Genomic DNA, 23,600 nt, shown 5'->3' on the forward strand with positions numbered 1-23,600 from the left:
GTCCTCTGCCGACTCGACCGACTTAATACTCGTACATGGCGACGAGACTGGAAGACATTATTACTACGAATCTGACGAACTCTAACTTGGTTTTTCACCAACATAGCATCTTTCTTTTTTTATTCAGATACGCGATACAACGATTTTCGAGTCGGCTACGTTAAGTAAATTGTCACTGGATACGTCATCCAGTTGTAGGGTGGGCCGCAGCCAATTAACTAATTGTGCAAGGCTGCAGTGGTTCATGTGTGCAAACGTTCTGTGTTTCTGTACACGTTTTGGTAGTACTGAAAATTCGGTCTAATTCTACACAGCATGTCTCAGAAGGAATCTTCAGTATTCAGGGACGTGACAGGAATGATCATTCGAAGCAAAAGTGTCCGGTACACATGCATACCTTAAGAGCTATGAACAGTTGTTCATCGTCGATTCTGTGAAGCTAAACCTCTTCTACAGCGAGCTCTTCGCTTTCCCTATTTTTAAAGGTGGCAGTTTGAACCAAAACAAGGAAAAAATGTTTCGAAAACATTCGCTCGAAAGTGCATACCTAAAAGAGCTACGAGCGCTTGTTCATCTTGGCTTCTATGAAACATATATTTGCTGCTGAACACGTGCTCATAGGTCTTAAGTTATGCTTTTTAGAGCCCATGTATACTAGACTTGTTTGCTTCTAATGATCGTTCCTGTAATATAACCGAATGTCGACCATTTTTTCTGAGGCACAATGTATGACGTTAATCTGAATGTAGTGTGTTCAACACAGTTTACGAAGGGCTCAAAGACTCGTATATACATTGATGACCGTTACAACATCGGAAAGGACACGAAATAAAGATATTTTTCTTATGGTGCATGGAAAATTGTAAGAGAAATACCCGATAATTAATACTGGCCATGTGAGGAGACCTTGAAAATGGGGGAAGATGAGGTGGAGTTACGGGCTGTAATATGACTGAAATATAACAGTAGCTCTCCAAAATTTAGGATATGCAGACTAGAGGCAATTTTAATCTTTGTTGATCCATTATGGATCGTGCGACGACGGCTGGCATGAACGTCTTGATGCAATACTTTACCAACAGGCAGAGTCGCCTGGTCACCAAGAGCTGTTGCGGACGATTTAATTCACGGATCGAGTTATATGGCTCCTTCCGTGTATAGCGATTTTACGATTATGACGAGTGGGGCCTGAAGATGGCATCAATGTAATACCGAAACTGGTAGTACATAGAACTTCATAAAATAAAATAAATTTCTACAATACATCCGGCTGTCGGTAAATTATTGCATCGGGAGAAGCAATTTTGCTCCGTTTGAATTTAAACTAAAAGTGTGCTACACCGTATTTCATATTTAAGTCAATGGCTATTGGAAACCACACAGGTTTACCGTTAAGTCTTTACATGTTTACAAAAGTTATTTGTGAAGAACCGTGCTAGACACAGATATGTGGTTTGTTGCAAATGGTTCCTTAACTCAAAAAATTATTTATGGGTACACTTTCACATGCCAGTACGTTTTTTGGCAATTAGTACCTTAACTCATGAAGATTTTATGGGTACAGTCCCACGTGTGCTCCTTTCTCTCTCTCTCTTGTTGCGGTACCCTAATTTAGGCATGCCGCTGTTACAGTGGCACCTATGCAGAAGAAAGCGCGGTACATTACTGGTTTCATAAAACAGTTCGGCAACAGTTTCGAAGTGACGATACTAGAGATCTGCGGGACGTGCAGGGCATTGAAAGACTATGGATAATTTAAATAAACTGGCTCCGCTGCTGACAAGGCAAGAAGCTGCAGACGTGGTCTTCTGATACCGTGCTTACGGCATTTCAACGAAGTCCGCTGAAATCAGCACTCGTGTTTCCAAATAAACACTCACGCCTCAGGACACTGCGAGGAAAATTCTCATAAACGGCTGCATTTCCATGCATACACAGTACAACTTCTGCAAGCTTTTCAGCCAAGTGGTAGTCCCAGCAGTGCTGCATTTGCTGGAAGATGTTAGAACGATTGGATTCAAAAGATGTCTATCCGTACCACACAGTCACCATCAATATGCGCTGAATGGTGTGCTCCGGCGTTGTCAGATCTCACACAGACGGCTGTCTACTCACATTTTTACAGGGTGATAACGACAGTGACAGGCGAACAGCCGTCAAGATACGCCGTTACCAGGCGACGGCTCATAACAAGCTCACTTTGTCAGTCACTTACGTCAGTGGATTCCCCACTTGCCACACAAACCATAGCTGAAATTATCCCCCTCTTCTCTCTGCTCCGCCAGTATACCATCCTTCCCGTCTCACGTGTCCGTAACGTCAGCAGATGCTTTGATTTTCGCGATAGATTGTGGTCATGACACAGGGTGTAACAAAAACGTATCGTCAGACTTTCAGGAAACATTCCCCACAAGTAGAGGAAAACAATATGTTGCATGGATATGGGTCCGGAAACGCTTTATTTCCATGATAGAGCCCACTTTTAAAAACTCTTCAACACTATAATCATGGGGAAAGATGTGTCAGCACAATATGAAACACTTTAATAAATATATTAGTGGTTGACAATTCATACAATAGAGAGTTGTCTAAATAGAGATGTGAAAACCATTAAATATAAAACTGAATGAAGAGTCTAATAGTCAGGTACAGCAGTATTTATTAAAGTTGACTACAAACCCACACAACCGGTTACGCAACGTTGAAGTTGTATGTTCTGGTGTATATCTGTACAGAATTTTTTTTTAATTAATGCTTTGGTAATGGGCAATTAAAGTTGTCTGAAACGGCTGAAAGTACTGAATGACTAGACTTAAACAAGGAAGAAAATAGAACATATCAAGTTAGGAAACTATGCATGGATCACATACGCCCACAGAGAACATGCCTATACATATTTATACCACTAATACGATATTTGCACGATTAATTTAAAAAAATATTCTGTACAGATATAAAACACAGGATGCAACTTAAAAATTGTGAAACCGGTTGTGTGGCTCTGTAATCGACTTCAATAAATACGTCTACAGCGGACTGCTGGGCTTTTCATTCAGGTCTGTATTTAAGAGTTTTCACACGTGTATTGAAACAACTGACAGTAACGTCAGTATATTAGCTGTGATTGCCTCGGTTTTAAATTTATCTGTAACATTAGTTAATGAAACGTTAAAAATGTGCTGCCAGAGCAACGATACATACATCAGCTCGCCATCGCATTGAATCCCTGGAGAACTATGTATTATTTCAACAGCCTTTCACAATACCCGTTGTCACATTGAATCCCTGTTGCGCTGATGTATCCTGGATCATTGCGTATTGTTTCACAGACTTCTACAATACGGACACTAAGACTCTGTACGCCTTGCACTGGGCTTCATTACTAAACGTCTGCAAATTAGGAGTTTTGCTCAATCATAGTTACTCGATCCCACCGTGCTTGGGCATGACACCAATGCTTGAAACTGTGTCTGCAGTTTGGTGCCGCCACCAGGTGGTGGAACTACAGTCAGATCACCTTAATTACACTGTATACGTACAGGTGGTATAGTTTAATCGCGACATCACTGTGATCCAGAAGAGAAAATAGCTTCCTTTACACAATACCAAAAAAATTGAAAACCCTTTGCAATTTCACAAGGAAATTATGCAACTGAAATTTCTTTCGCTACTCACACTTGAAGCTGTAACAAAAGACATTATTTTCGTTACATTACATAGCTTACGAAAAAGACTGGGATTACGCGTTGCCGGCCGGGGTTGGCCGCGCGGTTCTAGGCGCTACAGTCTGGAACCGCTTGACCGCTACGGTCGCACGTTCGAATCCTGCCACGGGCATGGATGTGTGTGATGTCCTTAGGTTAGTTAGGTTTAAGTAATTCTAAGTTCTAGGGGACAGATGACCTTGAAGTTAAGTCCCATAGTGCTCAGAGCCATTTGAACCATTTTTGATTGCGCTTTCATCTCTAGCGAGTCATAGTGGTCATCATCGTCTATTCGAGTTAAATAAGAATCAGAGAATGACATGGGCCACAGCCTAGTCACCGCAAGACTTAATGTTTTTGTCTGCTATGTGCCACTGATATTCGCTCAACGGACCTAAATAAATATTTGCAGGTAACACAAAAACAGAATAAGACATTACCGCCACATATAGCCAGTCAGGGACTCACATTGCATTACATATTTGAGGCGCAGTATTTAATGTCTCATCTATATCAGCAACAGGCATGTTTTCCAGTAATCGAAAGGGCAGTCACAGAACTGTCAATATTCTGTGCAACGTCCCAATATATAATTTCTCATCACTAAGCCGGAGACAGCGGTCTTTCAGCATTCGTAGTTTCTACAGTTAACAGAGGACAATACGACTGCTGTACTGTGCAGTCAAAATACCGGTGGCACTGGAACCGAAGTATTGCAACCAAGAGTAATTTTCATTTTTTGTCTACACAGCGTGTATTGAACAACAAAAGTGGGTCAACAGCAACTTAAACGTATGTTTCTATGTATCTTCAGGCCTTGTATTACAACGACTTTTCACTTTGAGCACCCATTACGACACAAACTGAACTGTTGGATCGTTCTCGCCTTCCAGCAGTCCTATTACGTCTTTGAATGGCTTTTAGTATATCACGAGCTCTTTTGTTTTCATAAACAGCAAGTTTTTGAGACACACCTCTCTCTGGAAGTATTTCCATGGTTTCATCTTGTTAGCTAACTATACCTGTTCCATCTACTCTCTTGCTTCAACCTCCTCTGCATCGAACTCGTTACCGGTTTTCTAGATGAAATGAACAGTATCTCTGGCACCATAAGGTGTGCAAATAACCGCACTAAGCTCACTTACCATATAAAAAATAATCGTCATCGATGATGTACTTCAGGGTTATGTTCAATATATGTATAATGCATGCATATTGCTGAATAAATTGCAGGTCTTGCCTACAATGGCATCTCGGTTTACGATAAATGAAATACTATTACAATGCTGGGGATTTACCGTTAATAAATTGAACTCTGTTTCCTCAGTGTAGTTTTTAATAAAATCCCCAGATATTTTTCTTCTGAGAAAAGTGAGTTGCCACAAGTATTATATTTCGCAGTGCCTAATATACACTCCTGGAAATTGAAATAAGAACACCGTGAATTAATTGTCCCAGGAAGGGGAAACTTTATTGACACATTCCTGGGGTCAGATACATCACATGATCACACTGACAGAACCACAGGCACATAGACACAGGCAACAGAGCATGCACAATGTCGGCACTAGTACAGTGTATATCCACCTTTCGCAGCAATGCAGGCTGCTATTCTCCCATTGAGACGATCGTAGACATGCTGGATGTAGTCCTGTGGAACGGCTTGCCATGCCATTTCCACCTGGCGCCTCAGTTGGACCAGCGTTCGTGCTGGACGTGCAGACCGCGTGAGACGACGCTTCATCCAGTCCCATACATGCTCAATGGGGGACAGATCCGGAGATCTGGCTGGCCAGGGTAGTTGACTTACACCTTCTAGAGCACGTTGGGTGGCACGGGATACATGCGGACGTGCATTGTCCTGTTGGAACAGCAAGTTCCCTTGCCGGTCTAGGAATGGTAGAACGATGGGTTCGATGACGGTTTGGATGTACCGTGCACTATTCAGTGTCCCCTCGACGATCACCAGAGGTGTACGGCCAGTGTAGGAGATCGCTCCCCACACCATGATGCCCGGTGTTGGCCCTGTGTGCCTCGGTCGTATGCAGTCCTGATTGTGGCGCTCACCTGCACGGCGCCAAACACGCATACGACCATCATTGGCACCAAGGCAGAAGCGACTCTCATCGCTGAAGACGACACGTCTCCATTCGTCCCTCCATTCACGCCTGTCGCGACACCACTGGAGGCGGGCTGCACGATGTTAGGGCGTGAGCGGAAGACGGCCTAACGGTGTGCGGGACCGTAGCCCAGCTTCATAGAGACCAGGAGCAACAGTGTCCGTAATTTGCTGGGAAGTGGCGGTGCGGTCCCCTACGGCACTGCGTAGGATCCTACGGTCTTGGCGTGTATCCGTGCGTCGCTGCGGTCCGGTCCCAGGTCGACGGGCACGTGCACCTTCCGCCGACCACTGGCGACAACATCGATGTACTGTGGAGACCTCACGCCCCACGTGTTGAGCAATTCGGCGGTACGTCCACCCGGCCTCCCGCACGCCCACTATACGCCCTCGTTCAAAGTCCGTCAACTCCACATACGGTTCACGTCCACGCTGTCGCGGCATGCTACCAGTGTTAAAGACTGCGATGGAGCTCCGTATGCCACGGCAAACTGGCTGACACTGACGGCGGCGCTGCACAAATGCTGCTCAGCTAGGCCATTCGACGGCCAACACCGCGGTTCCTGGTGTGTCCGCTGTGCCGTGCGTGTGATCATTGCTTGTACAGCCCTCTCGCAGTGTCCGCAGCAAGTATGGTGGGTCTGACACACCGGTGTCAATGTGTTCTTTTTTCCATTTCCAGGAGTGTATATAGCCAATACGAAGTGCAGAGCAATAGATTGGTAATACATTTTCCGTTATGTATCGGACCACACACTGAGGCGGCAAAAGTCATGGGATACCGATATGCACATATACAGATGGCAGTTATATCGCGTACACATGGTACAAAAGGGCAGCACGTTACAGGAGCTGTCATTCGTACTCACGTGATTCACCTGAAAAGCTTTCCGACGTGATTACGACCTTAGGACGAAAACTAACAGACTTTCTAAGAATAATAGTAGTAGCAGCTAGAAGCATTGTACATTCCATTTCGGAATTCGTTAGGAAATTCGATATTCCGAGATCCACAGTGTCAAGAAAATAACAAATTTCAGGCATTACCTCTCACCATCGACAACGCTGTTGTCGACGGCATTCACTTAGCGACCGAGAATAGCTGCGTTTGTGTAGAGTTATGAGCGCTAACATACTAGCAACATAGCGTGAAATTAACGCAGAAATCCACGCGGGATTTATGACGAGCGTATTCGTTAGGACAGTGCGGTGAAATCTGGCGTTAATGGGTGTGGCGGCCGGCGACAGATGCTTGTGATTTTACTTAAAGCACGACATCACCATCAGCGCCTGTGCTCGGGACCTGTGGTTTTGTCAGATGACTCCTGTGCAAGCTGGTAATGGCTCCATAATGGTGAGGGCTGTGATGACATGAAATGGACTGGGTCCTCCAGTCTCAATGTTTCGATCATTGACTTCAAATGGTTATGTTCGGCTACTTCGAAACCATTGGCAGTGATTCACTGGGTCACAGTTGTTCGATATCTGAAAAATTCAAGCGAATCATTTGATCACCCGGATAGCCCGGCATTAATCCCAATGAACGTCACAGGTCAGCTGACGCGCAGACTCTTGCACCGGCAACACTTTGGCAATTATGAACGGCTACAGAGGCAGCATGGCTCAAAATTTCTCGCTGAAGAGAACTTCCAACATGTTCTTGAATCGATTCCAAGTCGAGCTGCTGCACTACGCCGGGAATAAGAAGGTGTGACTCGATATTAGGAGGTACGCCATGACTTTGGTCTTGTCGAAGTTAACTCCCACAAGCACTCTCGTCTATGGCCGGAATAATGCTGGGCACCTTACTCGCCCGTATTGCATCGGCGTGTCTTTCACTGTTTCGTGCGACTGTCGTAGGATGAGGCAAGACGTTAGGGACTTCTTCATGACCCACTTCTGAACCTTCGGTTACAATCTCCTGACGTAACACACGAAATCCTATATACAATATTAATGTAAATGGAAGAAGACCTCTGGCACACATTTCTTTATTACCGTAGTTTTCAATGAAATTGGTAACGCTGTTGAACTTACACATTATAGTGTACTCTAAACATGTGCCTTCATAACTATAAAGACAGGAGGGCGGGCTATAAGATAACACAGAGGAGCAGTTGCCACAATACGTGTAGCCGACATCCTTATCAGTCAATAACTAAAATCTGTCTCGCAAATACTTTTACTACCACCGTCATAATATATTCTTTCGTATCAATTTCAGCTTTCGCACTGTCCTTCATCTCATGGTCATGGTCACGGAGTGGACAAGTGAGAGGAACTCGGCTAACTGTAGTAGACGGCCGGGCTGTTAAACCTTCAGATGCCCAAACGAGTCTCATAGAAGTCGAGTGCAGTTGCTACCCGCAGCCAAAGTAAATGTGTTGACATCTGACGGACTAACGCGAAAGTACATGCACCGAGAAATTTGAGCGATCATAAACTCCGGTTGCAAATCTTGATACCGTGCACTAGATCTTTCAAATGCCTCCGCAAATAAAAGCCCAGGGAATGGAGAGTACAACAGTTCAAGTTCTTGTCTGGCAATCCAGATTTAGATTTTCCGCTATTTCCCTAAATTTCCCCAGGTTTCTCAGAAAAAAGCGTGGCCGAAATCTTTCCCCATCCTTCCGTAATCTGAGATCGTGGTCCAACTCCAATGACATCATTGTCGATTGGACGATAAAATCTTAATCTTGCTTTCTTTCTTTCTTTCCTCATGTCCCTGGGCGTCGTACGTTGAGACAGAAATATTTCATGTGAGATAACTTTACTTGTAACTGTGGCAAGCTCTATTTCTTTGTGTGTTCTGTGATTAATGTGGTTTTGAAGAGAAGCACAAACTAAGCAGTAACATGGAAATAAAACGTTTCTGGACCCATGTCCATATAACATACTTTACTCTTCTATCTGTGAGGAATGTTTCCTGAAAGATTCGTCACACCGTATTGTTACATCCCGTATTTCAGCTACTGTTGGTGTGAGAACTCGTAAAACATGTACATCGAAATGAATGTAATATAGATGATATAGAAGGCCTGCTTAACTGCAACTGGACGGCGGGGGAGACAGGTAAGAGCAGGTTCGAAGACAATTTATCAAATGAATTCGCAGTTGCGAATAAGGACTACCATCAATAGTAGAATGGAATGACGACAATGAAAATTTGTGACTGCCTGCAACTCGAATCCAGATTTCTCGCAAATCGCGAGCATTTGCCTTTCGATTTGGTTATCTGTGGACGACTTTTTGATGTGTTTCATAACGCCTGTGGTCGCCGCAGTGTCTACCTCAGTATATTGTCCGGAGGACATGTTTTTGATAAACAGGCGGAAATCAACTTTGCCTAGTTCTTCCTGTGGACATGCATGCAGGTTCAAAGGACCTTTGCATCGTAATCAGAAAGACATTGCAACAACGCAAACTTTTTATAAATTAGCGACTTATCATTTGGCGTCCCCCTTCCCTCTCTTATACGTTGTTTGAGTTAGCTTGGTTTGTACCACTCGCAGATCCTGCACTTGCGCTCACCTGGCTTCCCTCTCAGCTAGGCACTCCAAGTGACCGCTACTAACTATGGCACACCCCTAACGGAAATCTTATGGCGCCAGTTTGGCCCCCCAAAACGATGGCTTAAACAGTCGCTCATTGGGAGTCAGAAGGCGGACTTGCTCAAGAGTTAATATACATAATCTTCTATATGAATACGCAGTGTCTGCTCTTTCTGACATGTCTGAAAGAACAGACACCACGTAAAGAACAGACCACACAATTGATTCGCTTCGATGAGCACTACCTTCATTTAAGATGCATATTTACGTTCGACCTGCAGCGGGAATCTAAAATTAGCGTGGACAGAGGACATGGATGGAGACTGTGGATAGGTGGAAATAGGTGGAATGTGAATCAGCTGGGAATCATGAGGAGATAGTCCACGCATTTGCGATAAACACTGTATCTGTGTGGCGCAGTAGTTAAGGCAATTGCCTAGTAACCAAGAGACCCCGGGATCGAGTCCGAGTGTGCGACACATTTTCATTCGTCGCCACAGATTCCACTAAAAGTTCAGATGCAGCTGATACTATCAGTTCCTTCCCTTCCTTCCATTCTCCTCCACCCTCAATTTAAGTAACCCCTAATCTTGCCTGCATAAGTAAATAGTAAAATAAAAGCGGTCATCAGCGTACCACTAAGACCATAGAAATGGGTGGAGTAAGTACTCGCCTCTGACGTCGCCGAATTTTGCGGGGATGACGTCAGGGTCTTTCTCGTCGAGCGTGGGGTGTGTCGGCGGCGGTTTGACGGAGACGGGATGTCCAGCCGCAACGCTGGTGGCGGTGGCGCCGGAGGCGGCGTGTGTGGAGGCGTTGGGGGCGGCGGCGGCCAGAGGCGGCTTGTCGGGGGCGGCGGCGGCACGGCGGCGCGACGACCGGCGGAGGCGGACCGCCACCAGTAGCGCCGCCGCTAGCAGCGACAACGCCGCCCCCGCCACCGCCCCCAGCAGCGGAGGCAGCGACATCGACACGCCCTCTGAGGCTGCACACACATTGCGGTGGTTAGTTATCACCTCGAAGACGTTAAGTTACCGGAGTTAGTTCACATAGATTTTGGTATTTGATGTTTCTATTTTTTGTGCAATACTTGGAGTGATTCTTGTGAATGCAGCGTATAGCTTAACTGTTTTACTACAAAATCACGTTGAACTCATTAATTTAATACGTATTTAAATACTTTTCCTGAAGTCCTGGAACTATGCCAACTAACCTCAGATGTGGGGTTGGTTGGCATAACCCTAGCCGTAAGTTTCATGGATGAGTGTAGCACACTTACGCACACTACAAAAGTTTTCGAGAAAAACTTTTTTTTTCGAAACTTGAGGTAACCTCGTTTTGAAAGAATAAATCTTTAAATAACAAATTCCCTGTGGAGAAAGAATACACCAACAAAAGTAAATTCTGCTGGGACGTATATAACAAGACGTATATAATAAGAACGGAAATGCATGAACAAACAATGTATTCATCCAGAAAAAAATAGCTACCTGCAGTTACGTAGATAGAATTAGTTCCAGGTTTCATTTCAACGAGTGAGTCCAATTTTCGTACAGCTTTATTTTGGTCGTACAAAACTGAATCTTCCTCGTCTGGCCATCTTCTGCATTCTCCTTGGTGACCGTGGTGGACAAGCGAATCTCTTTGCCATCGGTTTGGACATCTTTACAGAAAATTGACTGGCGTAGTACTTCACCAAAATAAATTCATTTAAATATATTCAAGTTTATCAGGAAGCCATTGAGATTGTGGGATTCGTTGATGGTCTTGTTCGATATGACTACGCCAACTGATCTTTTACCTGACTACGCCAAATAGCCCAAAAGGCATATGAAAACAGTTTGGATCCTCAGTGACTCTTTTATTAGGTATTCATGCACTCGGTCATAAGACGTCGTGTTAGTGAATAACCTATATCTGGGGTTATTTGCATGTTTCACTGTTATCTACATTCTCCTGTCCTTTGTAACTACAATAACCAAATATCCTTTATTACTATCAAATGCAGTTAAACTAAACCTGGATTATTAACGTGTTGAAGAGGATTTTATTCACGCGAGAACCATAGCGAGAGAGAGCCGAGGCTATGAGACAGCAATCAAGGAGACAAATCGGGTGGTTGTCTTGGCTTCTCAGCACATAGCTGAGGGGTCGACTCACGGCCGCAGTGTGACGTAAGTGAACGTTGACGCCCTACCTGGGAAAAACGATCTGCTCAATTAATGCACAGGCAAACTGTAATCTCAGTCACGGCTGCAAGTGTCAAGATCATACAGCAGTCAAACGAAGGCTGCTCCACTTGCCTGAAGAGAAGCTGGCGAACAGGGATAGGGACGGCTGCGCCCTGAGGTTCTATGACCTCAACCACATTCCATTGCATTTCCGACCTAAAAATATAGGCCTAGCACCAACAGCTAGGATTTAGAGAAACGACAACTTTTTCTGTCCACAGACCTTTCACAACCTATCTTTATTCCTAACGTCGGAACATGGTCTCGTTTGTATCACTGCACCTCCTCAAAGAGAAACACGCTTTTGAATGTTTATCTCAATAAAACTGTTACCTCCGTCTTGAGAAAATAATTAAAGTCTCCCACAACGATCGCATCCGAAATCAGGTTTGTGAATACAGTATGGAACGGATCTGAAGTTTTAATAAGGAGCTGATTTACATTTGCCGGCCGGAGTGGACGAGCGGTTCTAGACGCTACAATCTGCATCCGCGCGACCGCTACGGTCGCAGGTTCGAATCCTGCCTCGGCATAGGGACGGCTGCGCCCTGAGGTTCTATGACCTCAACCACATTCCATTGCATTTCCGACCTAAAAATATAGGCCTAGCACCAACAGCTAGGATTTAGAGAAACGACAACTTTTTCTGTCCACACAACTTTCACAACCTATCTTTATTCCTAACGTCGGAACATGGTCTCGTTTGTATCACTGCACCTCCTCAGAGAGAAACACGTTTTTGAATGTTTATCTCAATAAAACTGTTACCTCCGTCTTGAGAAAATAATTAAAGTCTCCCACAACGATCGCATCCGAAATCAGGTTTGTGAATATAGTATGGAACGGATCTGAAGTTTTAATAAGGAGCTGATTTACATTTGCCGGCCGGAGTGGACGAGCGCTTCTAGACGCTACAATCTGCATCCGCGCGACCGCTGCGGTCGCAGGTTCGAATCCTGCCTCGGGCGTGGATGTGTGTGATGTCCTTAGGTTAGTTAGGTTCAAGTAGTTCTAAGTTATAGGGGACTGATGATCTCTGAAGTTAAGTCCCATAGCGCTCAGAGCCATTTGAACCATTGGATTTGCATTACATGTTTGGGGAACCTCTAAACGTTGGTAACGCAACGATGATTTCATCAGAATGTCGGTAGTTAAATATGTGGCCGGAATGTCAAATAAGAGGTATTAATCTTTAATTATTCAGAATTTCTTTCTTTGTTAGTAGTCTCTCTCAATTCCACATGTACTTGTCCTAACGCATGGCGTGCCTGCATAGGATCGCTTTGCTACTACACAAATGCTGATTTAACGGAGCTGTGCAGCTATGACGTTTCATTGTGCAATACGGTGGTTAGGTCGTACGGACGCAACCAGTGTGGTTAGATTAATGTGAGTGAATAAGAACGACGTGGCACAGAAGCCGTCGGTGAAGGACATTCGCGTGAGAAGTGGAGGCCACGACGCTCTAAGACGGAAGTGTCACAAACTAAGCGGTCCTGAAAAAACTGAAAATCATAGATTATCTTTCAACATATTGCACTACATATTGACAGCGATAGAGGTCGTCGCCCGCTGGTTCCCCATAAAAACTTCGGAATCGAGGCAGCAGGGAAATGCCTACTGTGTCAGACCAATGTATACGACTTTCTTAGCTACCTAATCGTCAATGTCGAGCGCTGGGTATCCCACTATGACACCTAAATAAGGGAGTAGAGCAAGAACGTGAACCTCATTTGGTTTGACCATCACTGAGAAAGACGAACGCTCATCCATTATGTACCAAGTTGATACCGACTTTTCTGGAGGAGGGGATGTGCACAACTTGGTACTAAAGAAATGTGCTTGTAATGGGCACACCGCCGCAGGAGGAAACGACTAACGTCTTCGAACGAGGATAAGGGTGGATATCGAAACGAAGCGTCGCTGTAAACTTCCCAAAAGTGTATTTGTCGTCATGACAACGCCCTGTCTAATACTGTACTGGCCACAGTGGCACATGTTGTTTCTCTGGTCTATGAAATTTAGCCCCACAGCCCGTATTACTTTGACTTGGATCTCAGTCACTTCTTCCTCTTTCATTGAATGCAGAAAAAATTTGGGTGGGAGGCATATTCACAACTACGACGTGATGCTTTTCTGAGCAGAACGTTTCCTCAAGAGCCAAAATACAGATTTCGCAGCCAAGGACTCCTCCATGTTTTTCAGCGTTAAGATAAATGTGTCACGTCGAAGATTGAAGTCAACTTGCTGGGAAGGACAAAAACTATCAACTTTTACGGTCTGCAGTTGAATTTTTCGGTGCTGTATGAGTCCGAATGTTCCTCGTACTTACTCTAGCTAGGTTTGCGTAACACACGAATGTCTTTAGGTGAGCAACAGTTCTATTGCTTATATGAGTTTAAGTCTGGCGTGACTATTTTGGATGCTGTTTGTCTGCAAAGTAGGATATAAAATTTTCATACAAGGGTACGCGTGCGAAGCTTTGCACTTTTATACTTTCAAATAATGACAAGATTTGGAATATTTGTAGTCGTTGGGATAAGAGCAGTTGTGGGAATGTAGAGAAAACATCTATAAAAACGAGCCGAACGACTAGAAACAATAATGATGAATTTATGATACATCCTTGGATATACATTTCCATGCACATAACTTTGAACAAAACAGAGCATTGCAATACCTCGATGTAAATGATGTTTGACGTAAGACTAACCTTCGTGTACTATTTCCATTTTCTTTTAGGGAGAAAAAATTGTTAATTCATTGAATTACACTTGAAAAAGCTACAAACAATTGTCCATGAGTAATGACGGCATTTGATAAACACAGTCCTGCTCGTTTATCCCTGCCACTTTTTTATAGTTACAGCGAATACAATTTTAATAGGCTTACTTACTGTCAGTCATATTAGCAATAGGTAAATCACAATTCAAGTGGCCACTGAAAAATATGTTTGTCATTTTGAAAAGTATATTCGTTTTGAAAAGCCAGCTTGTACGACGGGCAGAGGTACTGGACTATCGCAGTCCTCACGGTTGTTATTTGTAACAATGTTACACACAAATTATCGAAATCATAAATACTACAAAAAAATTAAATTGTATTTGTAATAAGATAATATGACAAGGGAGTCTCTTGTTCGTGATTAACGAGGGAGCTTCGTAAAATATAAGTATGAAGCTGAGAATCCATTGTATCATTTTGCTTATGATAGTTAAAAGACTCTTTTATTTTAAAATTTTCCACAAATAGTGGCTCTTAGCGCAAAATCTGTATAAAATGTCAAAACCTGGTTAAAAAATCTATCTGATGATACGTCATTCATCCCCGTAGCATCAGCATGTGATGAGAGAAGGGGATGTTGACTTGAGGAATAATATATATGACCGTCAGTAGCGTTTAGGTATCGTTATTACAGACAGTTGTACAGATCCAGCCCCATTGCAATATACATCATTGGCGCTATTTTATGCCAACGCAAGATACTGATTCACAATATAGTTTAATTGAAATCTTTCTTTCCAGTTTTAGAGTGATCTTTTCACTGTGCAGTAGAGTGTATTAGATTAAATACTGTCTGCTGGACGGAATCTCATCGCCTGTCCCGGTGATTTTTCAGAGAAACCCTTCGGCATGTCTTTCTGGACTAGGATCCATGAAAGAAAGGACAAAAAATTTATAAACTATGAAAGATGTCCCGAGGTAGTTGGGGTTGTAAGGGTGGGTCGTAAGATTTATGTATATAGCACGGATGGTAAAAGCGTTGCTTGTGAAAAATTACGTTCCGAATTGGACACTCAGGTCAACACACAGTATTAAGGTGCCAAAAAGATTTTCTTCTCCTGTTGTAACACATCATTTCCTGATCACGTCTGAGTGCTCGTCGGGTGGCTATGACCAGGCCAGTATCAGTGACGGTGTGAGCCAGGTGGGGAAGGGCGGGGGAAGGGGAGAGCGAGCGAGCGGGTAATGGTCTGGTCTTTCCCTAATCCTCCTAAATGGGTTGTAGCTGGAGTCTAAATGGCTGGCTTAAAGCTATGTGAATTGAGGGCCGGTGTTTTATGACGCCTGATGTTGAAAAAGATCTAAAAGCCCAACCAGAAAGCAACAACTTACAGAAGATTTATTAGGGAGAGCAGGAAACGCCACTGAAACCGCCTACGTTCTGCTCCTGAATCAGACTGTCTGAATCGTCTACACGTTAAATACCGTAGTGAAGTGGTTTACAGCTGGCGAAGTCGAGAGTTAGCCGGCAGCACATACGGCGTGTTGAAGCCGTGTGTCCAGTATTCGGAGGTCAGTCTTTCATAGTGTACTTCAGAAGTCCGGAGGAGGGGATACTTCGTTATTAACCGAGTTAGTTCTTGCGATGTGCTGATTTTAAGAGAAGCCCAACATTCTGACAGTTGATTTCGGGTTGAGTCATTCTGCTCTTTGTGGGCGAGCGATGCTGCTTCGAGAACTGGGGTGGCAGTTATTACAGAAAGGCGTTTTTCATTGCGGCAAGATCTCTTCATGAAATTTCAAACGCTCCTCCGAACGCGAAAATATATTGTTGGGTACCACCTGCAAAGGGAGAAACTATCACAATTAAATAAGAAAAATCAGAGATTTTACGGAAAAATTTAAGTTTTATTTTTTCCCGCACACTGTTCTAAATTCGATCTGCAGGGAAATAATTAGATGATTCAATAAACCCCTCGGCCAGGTACTTAATTGTGAATTGCCGAGTTAACATGCGGATGTAGCGAAAGTACAGACGCTCAGTAGGGAGAGAGTTACGATGAGGTTGTGGAGGCAAGTATCTGACTGGACGTTGGTGTTTACGGAACGAGACGGACTTGACGAGCCTTCTTCCCATGGAAATTGGAATAAGGTCTTTTTGTGTGGATTTTTCCCTGCTGTTAGGCTGCCGTGGAGATTATCGACGAAAGTTGTTAGTAGCTAACTGTATGGCCGTTTACTAAACTACTAGTGATAAGATTTTGGAATATTCCTGATAGTAGTTAGAAAGCTGTGGGGCTTTGAATGGTAGCCTTTGGAATTGTAAGAAGTTTTGTCCCGTCGAACAGGTCAATGTGAAGCTGCCGATCCGTTTTTACGTTGGTCTGCTACTGTAGGTGAGCAAGTAAATCCGATCCACAGATAAAAGTTTCTAACTAAATGCACGGTTTTAAAAAACATCACTCGCACGAAACTGAGCTTGCCATTTTCTCACATGATATCCTGGGAACTATGATGAGGCAGCTTCCATATCACCAGAATTCCAAAAAGCATCTGACACGGCTGTGCACTAATACAGACTATTAACGAAGGTATGAACATACAGGATATGCTAACAGTTGTGTGACTGGCTCGAAGACGTCTTAAGTAACACAGTCCCGTACGTTACACTCGACGGGACACAGAGACAATTGTATTGTCGGAAATACTCCAGGGAAATGTGATAGGACTACAGTTATTTTGTATATACGTGAATATTTTGGCGGATAGGGTGAGTAGCAATCTGCGGCGGATTGCTCATGTTGCTGTGGCGTACTGAGAAGCTGCAGGAGCATACAGATGACTAAAGATAAAAATTTCTGATTGTTTGATCGATGTCAGGTAGCTCTAAACGTAGAAAAAACTAGATGAATAGGAAAAACAAACGCCTAATGTTCGAATAAAGCATCAGTTGTGTCTGCTGTAGACGGTGACGTCGATTAAACCTCTAGGCGTAACGTTGCAAAGCAATATGAAATGGAACAAGCACGTAAGAATCGTAGTAGGTTAGGAGAATGTTAGACTTCGGTTTATTGGGACATTTTTAAGAAAGCTTGTTTCATCTGTAAAGGAGACCACATATAGGACAATAGTGTGACCTGTTCTTGAGTACTGCTGGTTTGGATCTACACAATGTACGATTAAAAGAATACATGGAAACAATTCAGAGACGGGCTGTCAGATCTATTACCGATAAGTTCTAACAAAATATTACGAAGATGGTTCTCGAACTCTAATGGAAGTATCTATAGGGAAGGCGACGTTCCTTTCGAGAAATACTACTAAGAAAATTTAGGAAACCGACATCTGAAGCTGAGTGAAGAGCCATTGTACTGCCGCTAACGTAAATTTCGTATTAAGACCACGATGAAAAAAAAGGGCTCTTTCAGATGCATACAGGTAGTCGTTTTTCACTCGGTTTGCTTGCAAATGGAACAGAAGAGCAAACTAGTAGTAGAGGTACGGGGTACAATCCGGGGTTTGCAGAATATGTATATAGATCTAAATACTGTACGTTTCCTTGCGTGCCACGCGACACCAAGTGCTAGTGGATTCCGGCCGTGGTCGCAAGTGTGATTTCTAGCCACGCTTTGGAAGTACCGGGATGCGGACATTAACCAGAGTTTTAGTGTTTCTCAGCTATCAGTTCTGTGAAACGTACTTTTGATAGCAGACAATATTGAGCCTGACATTATGGCAAACTAGAACGAGTGTCGATGACTACATTGCAGATGCGTATGATTTTATGAAAAAGACAGAAACCGTAACTTGGACTGAATAAATTAAACATAGTCCATCCTTAATCAAAAAGACAACAAGTCGTACAACTGCTTTAAATATAATAGTTCTAACCACAATGTTGCACAGATAACCGAATTAAAACTAAGTAAACTCTACAGTAGAAATCAACGAAATCAAATGAAAAAGGAAGTTAATGAAATGTACTAAGAAGCCAAAAAGCGCTAGCTGTCTAAAGTTACCTACCAACAAGAGAGGTAATCACCCATCCAGCAATATAAAATTCGACGGATAGCATATAACAAACACTCTTGCGTTCACAAGAACAATACTGGTCACGAACAACGTAAGACACCTTACGTACTGCAGTGGGGGTCCTTCCGTTACCATCATAATTTCCGTTGTGCATGTTCCACTAAGACATAGAGCCCCGAAAGAATGACTGCAAGCAGACCTCGTATCAGCTGTGGTTCCTCCAGTTTTACTATACTTCTCCTGTCTCGAGGCTTACGTCGAATAAAGTATTACGTTTCCGTTAATTTACTGCGAATGTATTCTGCTAGATATTTTACTGATGTGACTGTGTTAACAGACATGACAAAAAATTTTTTAATCCAAAAAAAGTTGGTTCGTTTCGTCCTACTACAGTGCGATGCGATACGTTTACGTACGGTGAAGATCAACTCCCAACCTCCACTAGGCGGCGTCCACTTACAAAACCTCACTACATCTTCCTCGTGTTGCGAACTTTCTACACACATCAGTAAAATACGTGAGCAGTTCCAAAGAGTTCTGGACGGTATCTACCAGACCACTTACACTGGGCATTATAAAGTACCGAATAATTAGATGTGTTAGTACTCAGCGAAACAAGAAAAACAAGTCCAAAATTCACAGGTCCACCCATGTTTACTTTCGAACTGCATGGTACGGTCTCTGGGTTGTGAACATCCACGGCTGTTCATCCTTTTGCCCTTTAATCTAAATAATCACGTATTCGTTGAAGTTGATCCCACTGTATTATACATGCTGGCATGATATGAAGATCCAAACCCCTAGCATCAGGAAGTCGTTGATTCGAGTAATGTGGACCAATTCCTTGAAGTTTCTCCAGAACCAAAAACTTAGTAGATCGAGCACTGGAGTAGATGGAGGCCAAAGTGTTTCACCTCACCCATTCGCTATCCTGAAGTGTCATAGTCAAATGATCACATACATTTTCGACAGAATGAATTTCTACGGTGTATTAGTGCTTGATTAAGAAATTTCAAGAAAAATGTCAGTTAGGTAGTGTTGCAGGAACAGGGGAACGAGCTATTCCCATGGCAGCTGTGCACAATATTTACTATTAAAAACTACTCTCCAACAGAAAGAGGTTCCTACTCAATGGCCTGAAGATGACCACAGTAGTGGTCGAAACCCGTCACCTTGATAAATAAATCGTGATCAAGACTGTTTTTAATAGTAAATATTTGTAATACATTGATCACTGCCTTTCCCGTAATGTATTCAAAAGCTGTGCATTAGGTTGCCGAAATTACAGATGAACTGTGAACCACACGGCTCATATTCTAGAGCCAGCGCTTGAGCTTTGTGTGGGAATTGTGAACGGTTCAAAGGATTTTGCTGCCAGTTTTACAATGGTATCCCTAAAAGATCCAGAACATCCATGAAATGAAGCCCCAAGATAGACTACATCGCCGTGACTTTTCCTTTCGTTTAATGGCACACATAGTAATGGATGTTATGTGGTCGGAGAATATTCTTTGGATAGAGGAGGCGCATCTTACTTTGAATGGTGCCATGAGCGAACAGAATTGTCGCATATGAGGTTTTACTCTGCCACATGTTTAGCGGGAACATCCAATGCATTCAGCTTATGTGACTGTGTGGTGGTATGACACAGGCTCCTTTATTCTTGGTCCGTTTTCCTTCGATGAGGTGGCGCCTAGTGGCCCTCTTAGGTGGACAGTGACGTCTGCACGTTATGAGGACCTCCTTGTGCAACACGAGGAACCTCCTCAGGAGATAATCACGCATTATAATACTCCATGGACAAATACAGGAGAAAATGCAAACGTTTAGTAACGATCAATGGGGTCAGAAATAAGTAGGATACCACACGCCCTGGCGTCTGGAAACTAGCTAGGCACTTCATCAGGGAGAGACATTACATTGTTATTCCACAAGAACCTGAGGGCTCTGGATACTTCGTGAAGGAGAAGGCAAAGCTTATGGCCAAAATACTTGAAGCGTCCTTCACGCAGAATCTGACTCCTTCAGATCCAGTATTCACATTTGAAACGGACCAGAAGGTTACACGGCTTGTAGCCCAGGTCACGCGCGACGAAATCAGACGTACAAATACAAATGAAATTGGTTGGACTATCAAGCATTCCAATGCCCGTGGTCTCGATGGCATTCAAAACCCTGTCCTCAAGTAGTTCACGGATAGAGCCGTAGAATACCTTGAACACATAACGAATACCGCCTTAAAACACCAACACCTCCCTGACTTTTGGAATGCGGCCCAGGTTCAAATGTTCAGGGAGCCAGGAAGTGGAATTACTCCCCCCACCCCACCCCCCACCCCCCCACCCCCACCCCCAACAAAATTACAGACCCATCAGTCTGCTGTGCTCACTCAACAAGATTGTTGAGAAGATAATACTAAAACGCATCACTAGGCACTGCATCGCCAATGATATCCGAAGACCGGAGCAATTCGGCTTTAGGAATCATCACTTAAGAACACAACAACTCCTCCGCTTGTCGAACATATAAAACACGGCTACAACAGGAACAAAGCCACAGGGTCCGTGTTCAAGAAGATCAAAAAAGTTTTCGACCGTCTCTGGCACAACGGCCCAATATTCAAACTAAGCGATGCTGCTTTCCCCGACGGACTCGTGCGTCTCATACACTCCTATCACACAACCAGATGTTTGAACACTGACGTGGAGGGCAAACAATCGATACAACACGGTATCCAAGATGGAGTACCATAGGGAATCATTCTGGGGCCCATCTTGTTCACCCTCTACGTTAGTGGTTTCCCATAACACAAAACACGACTTTAGCCAGCTACAGGGACGACTAGAAACTGTCGAACATAAATTCACGATTACAGACGGCGCTCAGAACTGCCCAGCCTTGGTTGTAACGATGGTGTATTAAATTAAATGTTCACAAGTGGGAAGCAGATCTGTTCACACGCAGACGGAAGATACTGTGCAAACATCGACACTGTATGCAGGTAACACTAGATGCACGCCCAATATGTTTCCGAGATTCCGGGAGAAAGTCAGATACTTCGGTGTCTGGCTAGACCGTAAACTTACATGGGGGGATCACACAGAATACGCTGCCAGCAGAGCCTGCGTGAAGCTCTAAAAACTCTACCCAATGCTAAACAGTGAATGCACACTAAATAGGAGCATGTCGAAGTCGATATACGTGACACTGTTTCGTCCTCTGATGAAGTACGCAGCTCCCGTCTGGAGATATGCAGCTCCTACACGCTGCAGGTCATACAAAACAGTGCTACGCATGATTAGTAACGCTTCGCGCTACACCCGCACCGTGGATCTTCACAATGAATAACGCCTTGAAATCCCCGAATAAATATGAAAAAAACTCTCCACACGACTATACAGGAACTCGAGACACTCGAACAACCCTTTTATCCTTCCTCTGGATATCTATGTTCACAACAATATGTGGAATCGTAAGCAAAGTCAGTGCTATCTAGAGCATAACCAACTATGGCGAGATAATATACACTCACAAGAGACAACAACGTTGGTGAGCCCCTACACATCAGCAACACTGGCTGGAGATGCCAGAAGCTACCACCAACACTACTGTATAGTATGAATCCGATATATGACCTATCGGACAATAACCGATAATGAACCCTAATGTTACACGTATGCCGATGCTGACGGAAAAGCCAACACCAGTACCCAGCTGCAGCCACTTTGTATCATCGCTCCACAACGTCAAAGGTGTCCGCTTGCATGATACCCACTACTAACAAAACTTATTTGCATGGCCTGTCGCAGGCAGCAAGAAAAGCGCTACTGTTATTACGACCTGACCAAACTATCGCAGAGGTTTTTTTCTCCTTGGCTCAAGCCTTGGCCCTTTTTTTTTGTCCTCTGGCCTTTAAACCGCTACACTTCTTTGACTCAGTCTCCCAGATGAGCGCATATTAATGGTTAATCATAAACGACGTACGCAAACATCGCAGTACCCACATTCTACGAGAGCTCACTTAGTGAAAACTAACGAATATTCAGAAATGACAGTAGACCCTTTGTGTTGGCGAACTGGACTCTACTTCTTGTTGTTTTATTTCTAATGAGTCTTTGTACACTTGGAGAAATACAACTTAGGAAAATCTTCTGTTGACTATGTTAACCCGTCTGGTAATCATTTCTGCCCCTGTACAGCTTTCCTACAACGACAGTTCATCCACCACTTTGTAGCACACCTCTCCTTACTATTGTGTACGAAGTTTTACGCAGCACATTGTACGTGTCTGAAGCAGAGTAACGAATTCCTGAAGATGTCGCTTATACGTTGTTTGACAACATTCTACAACTAATACGAAAGATTGCTCACGCCTGTGAACGATTGAACAGAATGAGTTTAATTATTTAATACTCGTCATGGAATGGGCATCTCCATAAAGCTTGATAAATGTCTGCCTGGTGCTTAGTGGTGTAACACTTTCCATTTCTGTCACGGTACAATCTTGGAGTGAAACAATGAATTTTATCTCACATTCGAAAGATGCACTGACATGACTTCATTTAAACTTGTGTCCTTATGGCATGGACAGGCTGTTAGTATGGACGCAGTTGTTCATGATGTACTGTACCAACAACAGGATGACTCACACTTTCCACAGGTGTACAGTGCCGTTTACTGATCCCACAGCCACCGGGGGTGACCGCGCGGTTTGAGGCGTCCTGTCACGGACTGCGCGGCTCCTCCAGCCGGAGTCTGGAGTCCTCCCTAGGGCATGGATGTACGTGTTGTTCTTAGCATATGTTAGTTTCAGTAGTGTGGCAGCCTAGGGACACATTTTAACTAATCCCAGAGTTTCCATACAATAAATGTAGCTGATACTCCTCCATCCCATAGATGCCCTAAGTGAGATCTTCAACTTTAACCTTTCACAGACATAGAAAATTTGTGTTCCTAAGTCTCTGAAAGGCTTATCATGTGGTACCCCTGATGTACATATTTTTCAGCGAAGGGGGCAGGGCTCCCAGATTATTTTTATTTGCTAAACCGAAATAGAAAATCGTCACTGCCATGTCTCTTTTAGAATAGTAATGTTTCATTACTAACAAGTGGTGGTAAAGTGAGATGAAAATGTACTGGTCTGTTCGTACCAGAGGTCTGCAAATCGAGTATTTCGCTCGTTACTTACTAGCTTGAGCGCGCCGCTCTTTACCATGGAAGCTCGTAGCGAGTTGACTGC

The 23,600-nt window shown here is 43.7% G+C and overlaps 1 protein-coding gene across 1 annotated transcript in view; it reads right to left on the bottom strand.

The window, feature by feature from the left end:
- LOC126284502 (nephrin-like) overlaps nucleotides 1-23,600 on the bottom strand; it is a 1,138,462-nt gene that overhangs the window by 9,575 nt on the left and 1,105,287 nt on the right. Inside the window, exon 12 of the mRNA XM_049983477.1 lies at nucleotides 10,048-10,359. Within this exon, the coding sequence (XP_049839434.1) occupies nucleotides 10,048-10,359 (312 nt within the window). The remainder of the gene's footprint in view (nucleotides 1-10,047; nucleotides 10,360-23,600) is intronic.

The sequence above is a fragment of the Schistocerca gregaria genome, chromosome 8 (genome assembly GCF_023897955.1).
Source record: "Schistocerca gregaria isolate iqSchGreg1 chromosome 8, iqSchGreg1.2, whole genome shotgun sequence".
Taxonomy (NCBI): domain Eukaryota; kingdom Metazoa; phylum Arthropoda; class Insecta; order Orthoptera; family Acrididae; genus Schistocerca; species Schistocerca gregaria.